This window comes from Lichenostomus cassidix, chromosome 3 (genome assembly GCF_008360975.1).
Source record: "Lichenostomus cassidix isolate B80296 chromosome 3, HeHo_3.0, whole genome shotgun sequence".
NCBI lineage: Eukaryota > Metazoa > Chordata > Aves > Passeriformes > Meliphagidae > Lichenostomus > Lichenostomus cassidix.
This window is the reverse complement of record NC_139483.1, coordinates 14,232,674-14,247,702: the sequence shown is the minus strand read 5'-3', so window position 1 is coordinate 14,247,702 and position 15,029 is coordinate 14,232,674. Positions and strand designations below refer to the sequence as shown.

General features: G+C 42.9%; 1 protein-coding gene across 2 annotated transcripts in view; it reads right to left on the bottom strand.

Moving 5' to 3' along the window:
* FBXO11 (F-box protein 11) overlaps positions 1-14,959 on the bottom strand; it is a 71,799-nt gene extending 56,840 nt beyond the window's left edge. The window contains exon 1 of one of the 2 annotated variants that reach the window (XM_085054600.1): positions 14,509-14,959. In XM_085054600.1, the coding sequence (XP_084910726.1) occupies positions 14,509-14,620 (112 nt within the window). In that variant the 5' untranslated portion in view covers positions 14,621-14,959. Of the gene's footprint in view, positions 1-8,810; positions 8,994-14,508 lie in introns of those variants that run through there. The other variant, XM_085054601.1, reaches the window with a different exon arrangement.
* Between the last annotated feature and the right edge of the window lie 70 nt (positions 14,960-15,029).

The following is a 15,029-nucleotide window of genomic DNA, read 5'->3' as shown; positions in this document are numbered from 1 at the left end:
CTGCAATGCAACAGCCTCACACAGGAGTTGCCAACATACAGTTGTCTCTGATGTGTATCTACTGGGGAGCATGGTGCCTGAGTAAAGATCATAAAAAACAACTAAGTCATGGACTTGAACATCTCAAAATACAGACAACATCAAGCAAGTTCTTTATCAGAAATAATTACACTGGAAGTAATATTCTAAGTGCAAAACTTCATTTTGCCAGTACAAATGAGTACAATGCTTTGTTGGTGCCCTTTCTGGACAGTCGTAACATTTTATTCCAAGTCATTACAACTTTATTTTTTAAATCAACTTTGAAAAGTACAGAAAATTAAACATAATTCCCTGAAAATCTGAAACAATTATTAAAGTGAAATGCTTCCATCACATCTACAACAAAAAAAAAATTGCCAAAGATTTACTTTTTCCTAGCAAACAACATAATTTAGTAGGGCAAATTTTAAGAAAATTTTCGTTCCAGCCTATTCTCTGAGCTACATGTAGCAATGAGGGGATGTCTCAGATATGTTCTTTTGCATGTTCATAAGACTCCAACCTTAACAGCTTGGAAGCCCTACCACTTTCCTAGGTATGATTGTGAAAGGCACAATCAACCCTGTGACAGATTCTGAGCTCAAACTAAGGTCTCTTACCAGAGCAAAGTCAATAAATGCATGTTGCACATATTCCCTTTAACAGTCACTGGTCTAACGGATGGAGAAGTGGAGAGAAGTGGACAGAGCACAACTATGCCAGGTGTCATCTTTATAAAGGTCCTTTCAGGGCAGCCAGTAGCTGGTTCAAGCTAGAGCAGAACATCATCTGTACCAGTCCAGATTACCATTGAATACTAGGTTGCTTCCTTCCCTCTTTCCTCAGCACATCAGCTGGCTGTATGGGATGGCCAAATCACAGCAATCAGACTTATGCAAAAGACAATCTAAATGCTGGACTCCCTGAGATGTCCCAAAACCACTAAACTATTAACTCATGCCTAGTCTTGAAAAAACAAAAAAGCCAACCACCGAACAAAAAGAGGGAGCAGTACTTCCAATTCTGATAAAAATATTCTAAGCATTTCAAATTAAAAGCCATATATTGTTTGACTGCCAACTGCAGTGTTTTCTTCAACTACTTATTTTCCCAACAATTACTTTTTATTAACTCATACAGACTTCCTCAGATAAAATGTTACCCATGTTTTTTTCTCTTTCTGTACACAGCAATGTGTGCATATGAACAACACCATTAGGAGTTCCCACATCCCTACTCAGGAGCCTTTGATAAAGTTTCTAAAGAACCAGCGCAAAATCTCACTGTTTGAATCTTCCACGTGAGCTGTAGGTTGTCTCCCAATGCACTTCCTTTGGTATTTGTGCTTTCACGACGACACACTGCATTTTAGTAAGAATGTGTAATTTTCCTGTGCCATATGTATGGTTCAGTGCATCCACAGGCACACCTATGACTTCACAACTGCCACCATGTTGTATCTTAAAAGCACAAAAAAAGTGTGTAAGGGCACGGAATGCAAGTTTTAAGAATGTAATTTATTCTCACAGAAATGCCCACTGTTCCTCTTGGGATTTTTTTAAGTTAATCGGGAAAACAACTAAAACAACTCTTACTCTCTGCCTTACCCACATATAAGGGCTCTGATTGGCACACAGTGGCAAATAAAAAAAAGTCTGCCAGGCAAAGCAAGCCTTAACCCTGCCAGCTGCCCCTTCGAATGGAAGTTGTTGCCCCAGTGACAGATGGCTGTACAGCTCATGTGGCAATGCAAGAGCAGCTCCAGTTTTCAGCCCAGCATAATTAAGCCAGCCAACTGCAATTCCCCTTTAGCTTCATATGCTGCCCTGAAAGATTAAAGCACCACCACAGCCATATTCTGTGCCACTCAGTGATTGTCTTGAACAAAGATCAGCTGGGAGCACAGGACAAACAACTGAGAGCAACAACTCCCAGTGCACCCATCCAGGTTTTAGCCTGGGACAAGCTAAGCACTAACATAAGTCCAGAAAGAAAACATATATTGTACCAAGAGACACTGTGTAGCTCAAACTAGACTATCAACCACAGGAACCCAAGGACATCACATTCAGTTCTGTGCTTTGCCACAGATGTGGTTCCATGATAAAGATAAACCAATTTAAGAGCACAATACTGCCACAGAAAGGAGAGTGCACCCTTTTCCACCAGCTCCTACACACCACAGCCAGTGATTGTACAGGTACAGAGGCATTAAAACAAAGGAAGGAAGAAGCAAACCACTGAGAAAATCCCTTATGGTGGCCATTTGCAACCACAATGCTTAAAATATCAGTGAAACTGTGCCTGCAGACATCCCTGGTGATTTTGGGCGAATTACACCATTTCTTCATGCTTTCATTTCCTACTGCTGATGTCAGAACAATGGCACATCAGTACATCCCAGGTGTGCAATGATGACAGCTATAGACATGACTGAAGGCCTGCAAGACACAAGAGTTCTGCAATACAAATATCCAAATTAGTAAAACAAAGGGGATCGTTTACCAGTATCTGAAATTACTCCAGGCGATCACTAAAGTTGGTGGAAGAAGTGGTGGAAAAACAAGTATTTCCCCATGTTCAGTGCAACTCCAACACAAGACCTTCAGGCAGAAGGGAAGGATTGAAGTTGAGTGCACTGATTAGTATTCTTTTTACATCACTGAATGCTTGAACAGCTCTTTCCCAAGTAAACTCTTAGCATATACAAGAGTAAGGATTTCTGTGAAAAGATCAGTAAGTCAGGAACCTTCTGGACTAGAAACTGCTCATTAGTCTTACTCCACCCACTGCAGTGCTGTTACTAGAAATACTAAAAGAGGAAGCAAAGAACCACTGAATTGTTCCTCTCACTTTAAAAATTAAATATGCACACATACATACGAGTCTACTGTTAAAAGAAAAAGAAATTTCTTATTTAATTTAAACTCTTAAGGTCATTAAGTCTACTGCAGTGATTTGCTCTAAGAGAAATTTTATCCAGATGGGGAGATTTTTGCCAGCTAGGGTTGCAGAAAGGGATAGTTAAAAATTGTCTCCATATATATGGTGAAAAATACCTGACAGAGGAGAGGAAGAGGCAATCCTTGGGAGGAAACGTATTGGCTACCTGTTTTAATAAAAAAGGAGCAGGTTGATTTTTTTTTTTAACTGAGCAAAAAACCCAACACAAGCAGGATAACACATTCTCAAATCCCACTCTTCTCATCCATCCCACTTTGCCCTTTCTCAAACCATATACTGATTTCAAAAGCTAGACGAATTAGAATTCATTTTCTGTAATGTATTTGGCCATTTCTGTAGGCCTAATGAATTTGGGGAAAAGACAAAATATGTCCCAGAAATCTTAACCAGGCTCAAGCAGTTTCCCCAGCCACCATAACGCACACCCACCATTTATATTACTGCAAAATATAATCTTTCTGCCAACAGGCCCATACACACATGTAACAAGAAATAAATCGTAGTAAATATTTAATACTCCGTATTTATACACAATTTTAGTGACTACATCTGTACCAAAACATCATAAAAAGAAAAAGAAATGGTCTGTTTTACTATTTAAAACTTGCTCATTATGGAAGTGGTAATTAATTCCACCATGCAAGAGATGTAAACGGTTAAAAATTTCTGCCTTTCCAGCCATCACAGCACCACTTCACCAGACTATCTGTTTGCTAACAGTAGTAGCCCAGAGGAATGCTCAGGGCTAACCCAGCTGCTAGGCAAGAAACACTGGGATGGCAACTAAAGTGTATTTAGTCTGAAAAATCACTATGCCCAGCTCACTACAGATTCAGGTAATGTTCTTGATTCCACATGATTGTACAACATTTCTATATCTTGCACACACACAAAAAATACAGTAGCAGCTCATAGCACTCTTTGTGATACTGGTCATTGAATCAACTGAAATACGTGAAAAATTACGCAGTCAGTCTGCCGGGATTTACCCAAGAACATGGCAATGAATCCACTCTTTGAGCACCAACAGATGCCAAGTATTGTTTGGTAGGCTTTTGAAAGAGGGGAGTTAAAAATCATGCTTTTTCCACACACTACCTACTTTTAACTTCCATTGCATTAATCAGCATAAGAGCAACCCACAGCAGAGACAATGCTCAAATCTTCCGTTTCTCAAAGAAGTTATCCAGAAAAAACATAGGCTGAAAAATTAATGAAGTGATTATGAAAACTGATCTTGAACTGGACCAGCACATGGTTATCAAAATTGAAATTTTCAAATAAAAATTTGTTTAGAATGAATTTTCTGTTCCTCTCTTACTTTTCCCCACATTTTTACATATTTACAGATTTCAACATTGGTATGACCAACACATTTTCCTTTAAACTTACATATTAAAGTTAGGTTGTCTGTAACTGAAAAAATCAGAATAATTCCACCTCCTTTTCTGGCATTTAAAAAACAGGTTTAGAGGAGATGGAGCTGTCAGTAAAAACATTATTTTCTGCTGAGACTTTTAAAGTCAACAAGCTCAGATGTTCAAACATTATTTAGACAAAATGGAAAATCCAACATCACACTGACAAGCACTATGACCTGATCTTCAGAACAGAGCTTCATTAGACAGACACCCACTGAACCTACTGGGATATACCTTTTTCAGTTACTTAAACGTTTCAAATTAAGGTAAAATTTGACAACGACAAGCATCCATATTGATACTGCTGAGTGTATCAGCAGATCACAAGCTGCTGATCAATGAGAAGAAATCTGGCAAGATATGAAAGGTTCTAAACTTGTTATCTATCAAAGGCCACTTGAAGTTGCTCAGATATCACCCTTTATCACAATCACACCCATTCTTCTTCTAATCATCCAGACAGCAACAGTAGCCCAAAGCACTAATCCTCTCTCCTCCCACTGATGCTTAGCTGGCCAAACAACTCTTGTGTTGAAGGAGGTTCTCTCAACAGCAATCCAAGGCATGTACCTTAGAGGCTCAATTATTACAGAGCTTTGCAGAGAGTTAAAAATGGAACCAGAGGAAGCTCCAAATGGATCTCCATACAAGAGAAACTAGATGATTTTGAAGGTCTCTTCCAGCCCAAACCAGTCTGTGATTCCATGAAAAGTGGTTCTTCTGTGATGGAAAAACCACTATGCATTTTGATACACTGCAATCGCCCTGGACCTTTGGTCTTCCAAGGTTTTAACAGATGGAGCTCAGCTAGCTCTTGTCCCTACCCATTGGTCTCAGCTTGGGCAACTGCAGCCCAAAGCAGTCAAAACACAGGAAATGAAATTTCAGAGTAAACTCTGGTTTATTTTGAATAACTGCTCTTCAAAGACTGTGGATGAACATCCAAAAAAATGGTCATAGATCTTACCACCTTCAGAGAAAGGTGAGGCATCACATCTCAACAAGGATTAATGGAACAACCATCTAAGAGCTGTAGTCCTTCCTTCAAGACAGCAACAACTGAAGGAAATAGTAAACATTAATTTGAGCAGCCACTACACACAATTTACATTGATGACCCAATAGCATTTGGGTCACCTTTCTGGCTTCTTGTTTTGCCAATTGTCAGGATAGGCTTGTTTAGCCAAAAAAAAGCATTCCATTTTGTCCTCAGCTCTTAGAAACAAAGAATAAATATCTGGTTTTCCTATGCTCCTGCAGCACAATGTTCTTTCTAAAGGTATGTTGACAAACTAAACTTTTGTCTAAAGGTATGTTGACAAACTTTCCAACTATTTATTAATCAGAGGACTACAGCAAGTCTGCACCAAGACCTATGTCTGGAATTCTAATTAAAGAAAAATTTACATGTTTCCTCTCATTTTTCCAAGTACAAGAGGCTTGGGAACTGTAAATTTTACCCAATTGCTTCCTAGAAGAAACACTTATTGACCAAATAAGAACAAAAAAATGGGGAGGATAGTTTATATACACATAAGATCAGCAGTGCAGTAATTAAATGAGGAGATTAAGCTGTGTAAGAAGAGGAAATTGTATGGATTCAAGAGGTAGTTCTGAGTTTCTCTTCAGGACCCTTTAGAATTCAGTAAGGCAGCTAAAAAGGGTGGCTGTATCAGACTATTGAAAAATATTTTCCCATAAGCATTTAAGTAGTATTTTAGATTTTTAACAATTATTGATGAACCAGACTGGACTGGATTTTCTGTTGCAAAATCAAATTTCAAGTAAGAACTAAACACTAAATGAAAATCAATTGTTTTACCTTTCATGTCATTTCAGATCAAATTCAAGTGCCATTTGTGGTAAATGGGAATCTTTCAGTTAGCCAGGATTTCAGTAGGCTTTTAGTGAGAACATCAAAAATTGCTACTGCAGTGTTAGAATTATTTCAATTACCAAGCACCATCTGAAAGAAATCAGGGTAAAACTTCTTCAAAAACAAGAAAGAAGTATACCAAGATACTGTGAAATATACAACTTGTTTGTGGTGTTTTAAAACGCACTAATTAAGCTTTGTATGTTCTGCTAAAGAAAAACACACCTGGCAATTGTAACATCTGACTGATTTTCACGGCAGCATCTTTGTAGGATTTATTTCTTCAGCAAGGTATGGTCTCAAAACAGCAACAATACAGGCAATTGGTTCTCATCCTACTGTTGTACAGACACAGCCAAACCAGCTGAGAGACTGAAACTGCATTACTGTTTTAGCCAAGGCTCTCCAGCAGGTCTAACAATCCACATGAAGGAGGGAGTGCCTTGCAAGAGCATAATGAAAGAGGGTCAAGCTAACTCAAATTACCTTCCATTTGCCACAGGCTAAGAGCATACACATGAACAATTACTGTGAATCAGATACCACAGATCAGCTGACATATGGTAACCTGTCATCCTACAATAACCTGTCCAAATACAAAGACAGCTTGAAATTTAGACCTGCTGTAGAGCTACAACTCTCCCCTATTCAGAAAGCAAGACACTAAACCCCAGAACCTTTGCTTCTGGATGTGTAAGCTGAAAACAAGCAGCAGAAGAGAACTCACAATGGAGAGCCCTTAAGGTAAACAGGCTGTTTCCAAATAGTACAAACCAGGATTACCAAAAGGAAATAGTTACTGTAGCATGACCAATTCATGCTAACCAGCCCTTTGGTATAAAAGCATGCCCACAGCATGATGACCATGAGACTGCAAATTCAGCTCTTCTGCTGGTGTGGACAGTGGTTATTTAAAATAAGAATAGCAACTCCAAGTACGGTTGTTGATTTGGCCTTGTTGCCATGTAATGGCAATTCAAAGTAGGACAAAACCCAAGCTTTTGCTTCCCAAGCTCATTCCCAGGAGTGCTCATTTCTCCATGCTGCGTGAATCTACCAAGCTCAATGCAGTCAATAAGCACAGAAGAAGAGTGGAAAAGCTTTATACTCTCTACCAGCACCAGATTGGCACTCACATGGTACAGCTGAATCAGTTTTTTGGAACACGGAACTGGTTGCGCAAGAAGATAAACACTACTATTATTTTGATACTGGAATCCCAGTGATATCTGGTATGTATGGGAAGGATAGCTCCATAGGCTTCTGTGGAATAACCTATATAGAATCAAGAAGGTACAGCTGCTCCACAGAAACAAACCAGGGTGCCTGAGAGACAAGGTTTCTAGGCAGAGCTCAACTATGCAGCAGTTTGAGCTCCCAGAACAAAGCAATGCCTGAACTCACATATAAGACATCAGAGGGACCTGGCAAACCTGGCAACGGAACGGAAACTGCAGGTTTCTGTTACAACGAACAGCAGGTTTCATTGTATGTCCCACAGCACAGAGGAAAGCACAGAGCCCCAGCAGCTCCTCTCAAATACACAGGACCAGCTCCAGGCATTGGGGAAGGCTCCAGTCCCACATGACAGCCAAGCTGATCTAAGGGTGACCTATGAGGGCAAGGGCCAGTCCCACTGATCACCAATTGTCTTACACACTCACCCAACCCCGCAGTTAGATGGCTCTAACAGCTAAACCAGCAGGTAACTACTCAGGCTGTTTTGGAGGCTTAGTTTCCGTGGTGATATGGTTCAGGGAGTATCAAAGCAAGGCAAAGGCTAAGAGCATGGAGTTAGAGGCAGAAATAACAGGACAGCCCTTTCTCTAACAAACAGGCTCTAAAATTACTTAGTTCTCTTGTAAAAATGCAACTAAAGGAAGTATCTCAGTCTCAAAAAAAAATAATCCCCAAAAGCCTACTGAAAGACCTCCATGTTTTCTAAGTGTTCATTGCTTGTCTCTGTCCTCCCAGCTTCTACCCACAGATGAATAATAATTTTAAGAACAGGCAGCAGTATAATCAGGAAAACTGTTACTGAGAGGAACCACAATAACCACTATTCAAGCTATCTTTTAAGAAAGATTCCAGATTCATAGATTTTAATCACCTCAAGAAAAGTTTGCCACACTTTCTAACAGAAAGTACAATGTGAACAATAGAAGAGGCCTCTAGAGCATCTTCTTTATACAGGAACCTGGATCTAGAACATACTCTTCTACAAAAATTTAATAGTAATATACTATAAAAGCAGAATTTTAATGTTTGGTAAGTTCATATCAGGTTTAAATTTGCTTTCTTTTGCTCCACCCTCCTTGGCCCCCATTTCACAAGAACTGAAGGACTCAAATTCTAGATTATATTCAGATACTACATCTTAGTACTATAAACAAAAAACACCAACTTTTGCTTCCCTTCCAATACAAGTGCTGAATGCAGAAACACCACATAAGCAAGAAACAAAAAGAAATACTTATCAATCTGAAAACATGAAAGGATTAGGTAATGACAAAGTCAACTGAACAAACCTTCCATTTTCTCAATGGCTGTTGGTTCAGTCAGTTCACCTCAGCTTTTGTTGTCCATATGTTGCACAGTGTTGGTTTAATTTTCCTATTGCATGTGTCATAATGTGTAAGACTAAATATATTTAATTACTAATCAATACAATTTATAAATCTTACAGAAGCACACTACCTCCTCTTCCTAGCAGACAACAGTTTACAGGCACAGCCTGTGAGAGGAAATTTCAATGTTGCCACAGGTGATGCATGTTAACAATGCACGTGGTGCATCCTCCCTCCAATCACCCATGGCCCCAGAGGAGAGTGAGGCCATAGGAGTTGCCCTGGCTGCAGTGGCACCCCTGGGATGTCACCCCTGTGTGTGTGAGCTCAGTGTGCCGAGCAAACACATGGCACAGCAGCAGCTCTGCACAAGCGCTGCACATTCAGCACTTGCCAGGCACACCACGCTGCTGAGGAAGGGAAGCTGCCCATGGAAAGCAGGCTGCCAGCCTGACCTTCCCAGGCAGCTGCTGGGCTGACAGAGCATTCCTAGTGCTCCAATTCTAAGCATATACATTAAAGCCTTCTATCTAATGCACAGAATGTTTACTTATGCTCAACAAATGAGATGCTTCATACCTGCACACCTGCAGTAAAAGCCTGAAATACACTGGACAGCTTTGGTCTACTCTGTAACTGTGATTGTCCCATGAAGCACCAGAGCAAGAAGGGGTCACAGAGCATAACCTTCCCCAGAAGCACAAAGACATAAAGTAGACTCATGGAGGAGACTTCATTATCTCTTAAACCACTGGGCTTCAAGTTTTTGTAACACAGAAAGTAAAAAAGATTTAGTATTTCTATAAACAATAACTGATGTTAACAGTCTTATGAATGACTAAAATATACCAAAACTACAGGCAATGAACACTATTGTGTATGCCAAGAAGAAATACACATGATTTTGATCTCTCCAAATGAAAAAGAAAGCTTTAGAATAGGTTTAGGCATTTGTCCTACATGAAGGACAACAGAGATACACAGATATTCCTTTGTCCTCATAATGCAGAATGAGGCTTTGGGAGACAGAAGTTGTACCTGAAGAACCAAGTTCACAGACTAAACTTTTATCTGTAAGGTAGACTGTGAAAACTTTTCATTGCAAAAACAAGAATTACATTTCCATATGTAAATATATCTTTTCCCAGCCTAAGACTCTCTTCTAGAAATACAAAAAAGCCTTAACTAGATTTCTTTCTACCTGGAGCAACTGATGCCCGACTTGACTTCTTGCCCTAAGGGATGACCCTACAAAAACTGAAACCCATTTAGAATACTTCGATGCAAGTCTGTGCACTTGATTCAGAGTAATTTAATTCAGTTACTGCCCTGCATTCACCAAATAAGCCTTCTGGTGCATATACTAAGTAAAAAAAAAAAAAAAACCGCACCATATATAATCACGCACATGCTTACACACATACACTTGAAACAGAGCCAAAGAAAAACTCCTTACCTTTCTTGAGATATCTATCTCAACATTACAAAATTCAAACATTGTGAGCAAGGACTCTATTTGAGCTTAGTTTCTACACGTTTGTGTTTCACACAGCCTAACCTACTCTTCCTCCCAGTACGTCAAGCCCTCGTGTCCCCTATACAGACAAATGACTAATTCAATTACCTTGTGTGCTGACAGGCCAGCTGGTTGCTGCTTCTTGGCATAGGTAGAGAGGGTGAGTTATAAATGTCTTTCCCTCATTGTCTTCGCCCAGCCAATAATTTCCACAAAACTTAACTTCACACCCCTTTGTCAACTTTGGCTGAAATGAGCTAACAAGCTCAGAAGTTGCAGGGTGACACACAGGCTCTATGGGTGTATGTACCTTGTTTTCAGTGGAAAATAGATTGGGGCAAGGAGGGGAAGCAAACTTGCAAGGTAGGTTTACAGGCTGCATGTATTAAATTTGCCTCAGCTCCTGAAGTATTGACCCAGCTTAACCCAATCTAAATTGGAGCTGCCACAGTCCCACCACACCCACAGGCGTTCAGCGTTATCCCTTCCCTAGTAGCAGCACTCGTGCCAAAAATCAACCTGGGAAAAAAAAAAAAAGCAGTTACCGTTTGGCGCAGGCAGCTCCGGAGCCAGCTCCCTGCCTTGTCACATGGCCACTGCCACTACGGAGCAGCAGCGCCCAGCACTGGGGCAGATGCAGCTGCCACTGCTCCACGCTGGGTACTTCAGAGCACACAGGAGCTGATACTGAGAGCATTTCATTCTGGACATGCAGCTCAGAACCTCATTAGTGCCATAGCCAGCGATGTGCTGGTTTTACAGAGGCACATATGCACTAATGGAGTTATAATTTTGAGAAAAACAGAAACAAAAAAAATATTCATATGATAGTTCCGAGGTTGACAATTTCAGCGGCATTCTGGACAAGATTTTTTTTGTTTTTGAAAGTAAGTGTCTAACCTTGTCTTCTTCCTAGAACTAGCCAAACCTATACATGCGAGGAAGAAAAAAACAGCACTATAAGCAAACACGGGAATATTCAAGCAAAGACATTACCCAGCCCAGTTTTCCTTTTGGGCAGACCTTTGTCCAAAAGAAAATAAAGGAACACATCTATTCTATATCCTTCATGCAGAATTGCAAAACCACTGAATAAACCACTGGCAAACCCACTGGTGACTGGGAAGAGATCAGGAGGGAGAAGGTAAAACAGAAGTAGCACAGTGTAATCAGAGTGGCTAATTTAGATGGAGAGAGGTGTGAACAGCAGAGCATAAGGCAAAACATCTTGGGAAGTATATCCTGATGACATCTTATCTTGGCTGTACAACACAGTGAGTCTGGGGGAGAAAACATTTTTATCTGTAATCATTTATGCTCTCCATTCCCCACTAATCAGAACACAGGTACACAGGTATTGTTTATCAATGTATAATATAGACAGCATGGTTATATATTCATTAGCATTGTTCCTACTACAAACATAAAATGAGAATCGCTTCAGTATAAAACACAGATTAGTTTGATTTTTAAATTCTTACAAGGAAGCTTTGAGGCAGGATTTTTACAAAAGCATTTTTTCCCAGTGATCTGTTTATTAACGATAGGTGTCATAACTTGATTTTTACCCAGTGGTGAACATGCAACAGCTATTACTCAGTTGTAAAACACTGTTTACTTACACAGCATTAAATAATAAATAAAGCTCAGGACCCAGTACATGTTTTACTAAGCAATCTAATGATATGAAACAAGAAGTTCCAAAGATTAACTGTGAGCTGTATTATCAACTCTCTCCCATGATATCTGTGCTTATAAGCACAATGCTGTAATACAAAGGAGGAAAGAAATTAACAATAACTAAAACCAATTTTTGTTCAGTCACAGCTGGACTCACACTATCCAGTAAGAGTTTTTTTAAACAAATTTACATCTGAGTTCAATAGAAACCCTTTCCTAATAACTTATACTGATTCTTTGGTACAGCCTTTTTTAGGATGACCTAAATTGCTTGGGAATAAAGGTGAAAAAAGTCAACACTGATTTGCATTGTATAGCCTAACCCCAGTATATTGGCTTTTAATTTAGTAGCATTATTCATCAGCTTTTACTGCAATAGCCCTGCACAAAGCGATCAAAGTCACAGGTAAAACTGAAATTACCTTCCAGATACAGTGGATCAGACCTTGCAAGTTCTGAGATAGGAATGGAAACTGCACTAGAGACACCCCAAATGTAGACAGAACACTAATGACAAAAAAACCTTTATGCTGTTAATACATTTTTGGGCATGTGAGACCTAGCCCAACTGACCTTCAAAAATACAAGCAAAAAGCTAGCAGTGATCCATATGGAACGGTAATTTCCACAAACTGTAGAACTTGGTTTTGTTATAATTTCATCACCACTGAGCAGTCAACAGCACAGAATATAGAAAAAAATAAAATTAGGTGAATCTAGAGCTCCAGAAATGTCAGACTAATACGAATACACTGCAGCCTCCCATTTCAATAGAGAAAGTTTTTGCCTGTATCTTTAGCAAATTAGTAACATATGAACAGTAGCAGTCAAATGTAAAACTGAATAATCACTGCATTTAATCCATAAGCACATCATTCTAGATGCCTTTTAGAAGTTGTATTTTTATCTGTTTAAAAGGCAAAGTAAACCATGGGGTTGAAAAAAAAATCTATATTCTGCATATGGCACACCGATGATGAAAACCCTCAGTGCATGCCTTTGAGAGGAAGAACTTCTTTTTTGTGCTGTTGTTTTGCTTTTTTTTCTGTGTTGTTGTTTTTCTTTTAAATGTCAGTATACCAGAGAAGTCATTTTAATTATATAATTACTGAAGATTTTGGAAGGTTTACACAAGACCCATAATTGGGCATAAGACATCACATCCTCTGGTTATATACACAGCAATCTGGTCTGGGTAACATTCTTTGCTCTGACCAATGTGTGCGAGGGGGGGCGGGGGAAGGAAGGGGAGGGAGGGGAGGGGGAGGAATGGAGAATTAAAAATACTTCCTCAGATTAAATTTTCTTTACTTCATTTACTTAAAATGTTTTGATTGCATAAACTGCACTAAAATATTTATCACGACGCATCTCCGTAGTTAAAATACCTTGTTCTCAATGCGATATCCTAGATATTCAAACAAAAGACATTCAGGTGACAATGAAGCCTTTTTTTTTTTTTTTAATTTTAAAAAGGCATTTGTACACCTAAGACCGCACCACGGATCAGTCTCCTTTATCACGCCGGAGTTGTGACAGGTAATGCATAAAAAATTAAAATCCAATCCACCAGATAAGACATGCAAAATGTCTCCTCCAATCCCACCCCCATCTCGCCTTCAAAAAAAAAAAAAAAAAAGCCCAGCCACCACCAGCCCTGCACACTGGGAGCACACGCACAGTGGCACCCCCAGAGCCACCGCTGGGGCGACAGCGACAGGGCCGAGGGGCCGCCACCCCCGAGCCCCCCCGCACCCCGCTCCGGGCTCCAGGAGGGGCGAATCCCACCTCGCCGCTTCCTCATGCCCTCACACAATGGTGCTTTCCCCCATTAGCTCCGAATTGTCAACATTTTCGCGCTAGGCCCCGGCCGGGCAGGGCTGAGGCGCCGGCGGCCCGAGCCCCCGCTCCGCTGCGGGGCCGCGGGGGCGGTGTGGCCGGGGGGGATCAATGGCCGATGGGCCGCGGCCCCCCCGCCGCCGCCGGAGCCGGCGCCCGAACTGCGCAGCAGGCGCGGCGCGGCGGGCCCGGCCCCGCGGAGCCTCGGCCAGAGCCGGGGCCGCCGCCCCCGGACACCATTTCGGGGAAGGTGCCGCCGCGAGTCGCCCGGCACCGCCGCCTTCCCCCGCCCCGCAGCCCCCCGGGCGCTCTCCCCCCGCACCCCTCGGGCCCGGCCCGCCGCTCCCCGCGGGGAGGCACCGGTGCTCCCGGGGGGCGAGAGCGGCTCGCCCGCTCGCGGTCCCCGGGGACGGGGCGGGGGCTCGGGGGGGTGTCCCGTCCCGAGGGGCCGCGGGCGATCGGCTCCCCCCTCCCCGGCCGGGGAAGGGGCCGAGCCCCCGCCTCCCCCCGAGCCGGGGCAGAGCCCGAGCCAAACAAAGCGCGGCCTGAGCGGGAGCCAAGGGTGAAGCAGCCTGGGCTTTTCCTGCCGGTCCCCGCGCAGGGCGGGCCCCGAGCCCGGCTTACCCCGATCCCCGGCGGCGGCGGCGGCGTTGTTCCTCTCCTGCTGCTGCTGCTGCACCGGGCGCGGCCTGGACACTCGCCTGGGTCTCCTGTTGGCGGCTCGGACCGAGTTCATTTGCCGGCTCGTGTGGGCGGCGGGAGGGGAGGGGGGGAATCCTCCGGCAACCGGTGCCTCGGCGGGGACGGGGGCGCTCGGAGGGAGCCCCGGGGCGGCCGCCTCGCAGGCGCGGGCAGCAGGGAAGGGCGGGGGGGAAATCTCCGGGCGCGGGTCCCGCCGCCGCTGCCGGCTCGCTCGAAGGCAGAGGAGCCGCCGGCTCTCCCAGCGCTGCTGTGGGGGACGATGGCGGCGCGCCCCCCGTCCCGGCCCCCGGCGATCCCGCGATCCTGCCCGGCTCAGGCCCGTCGCTGCTCCGTGGCAGGAGGAGCCATTGACACCGCCAGGGACGCGCTCGCGAGCGGGCGGCCGTTGGGCGGCCGCGCTCCGCCAATCGCCGCGCCCCACACAAACGGCCTGCGACGGCGCG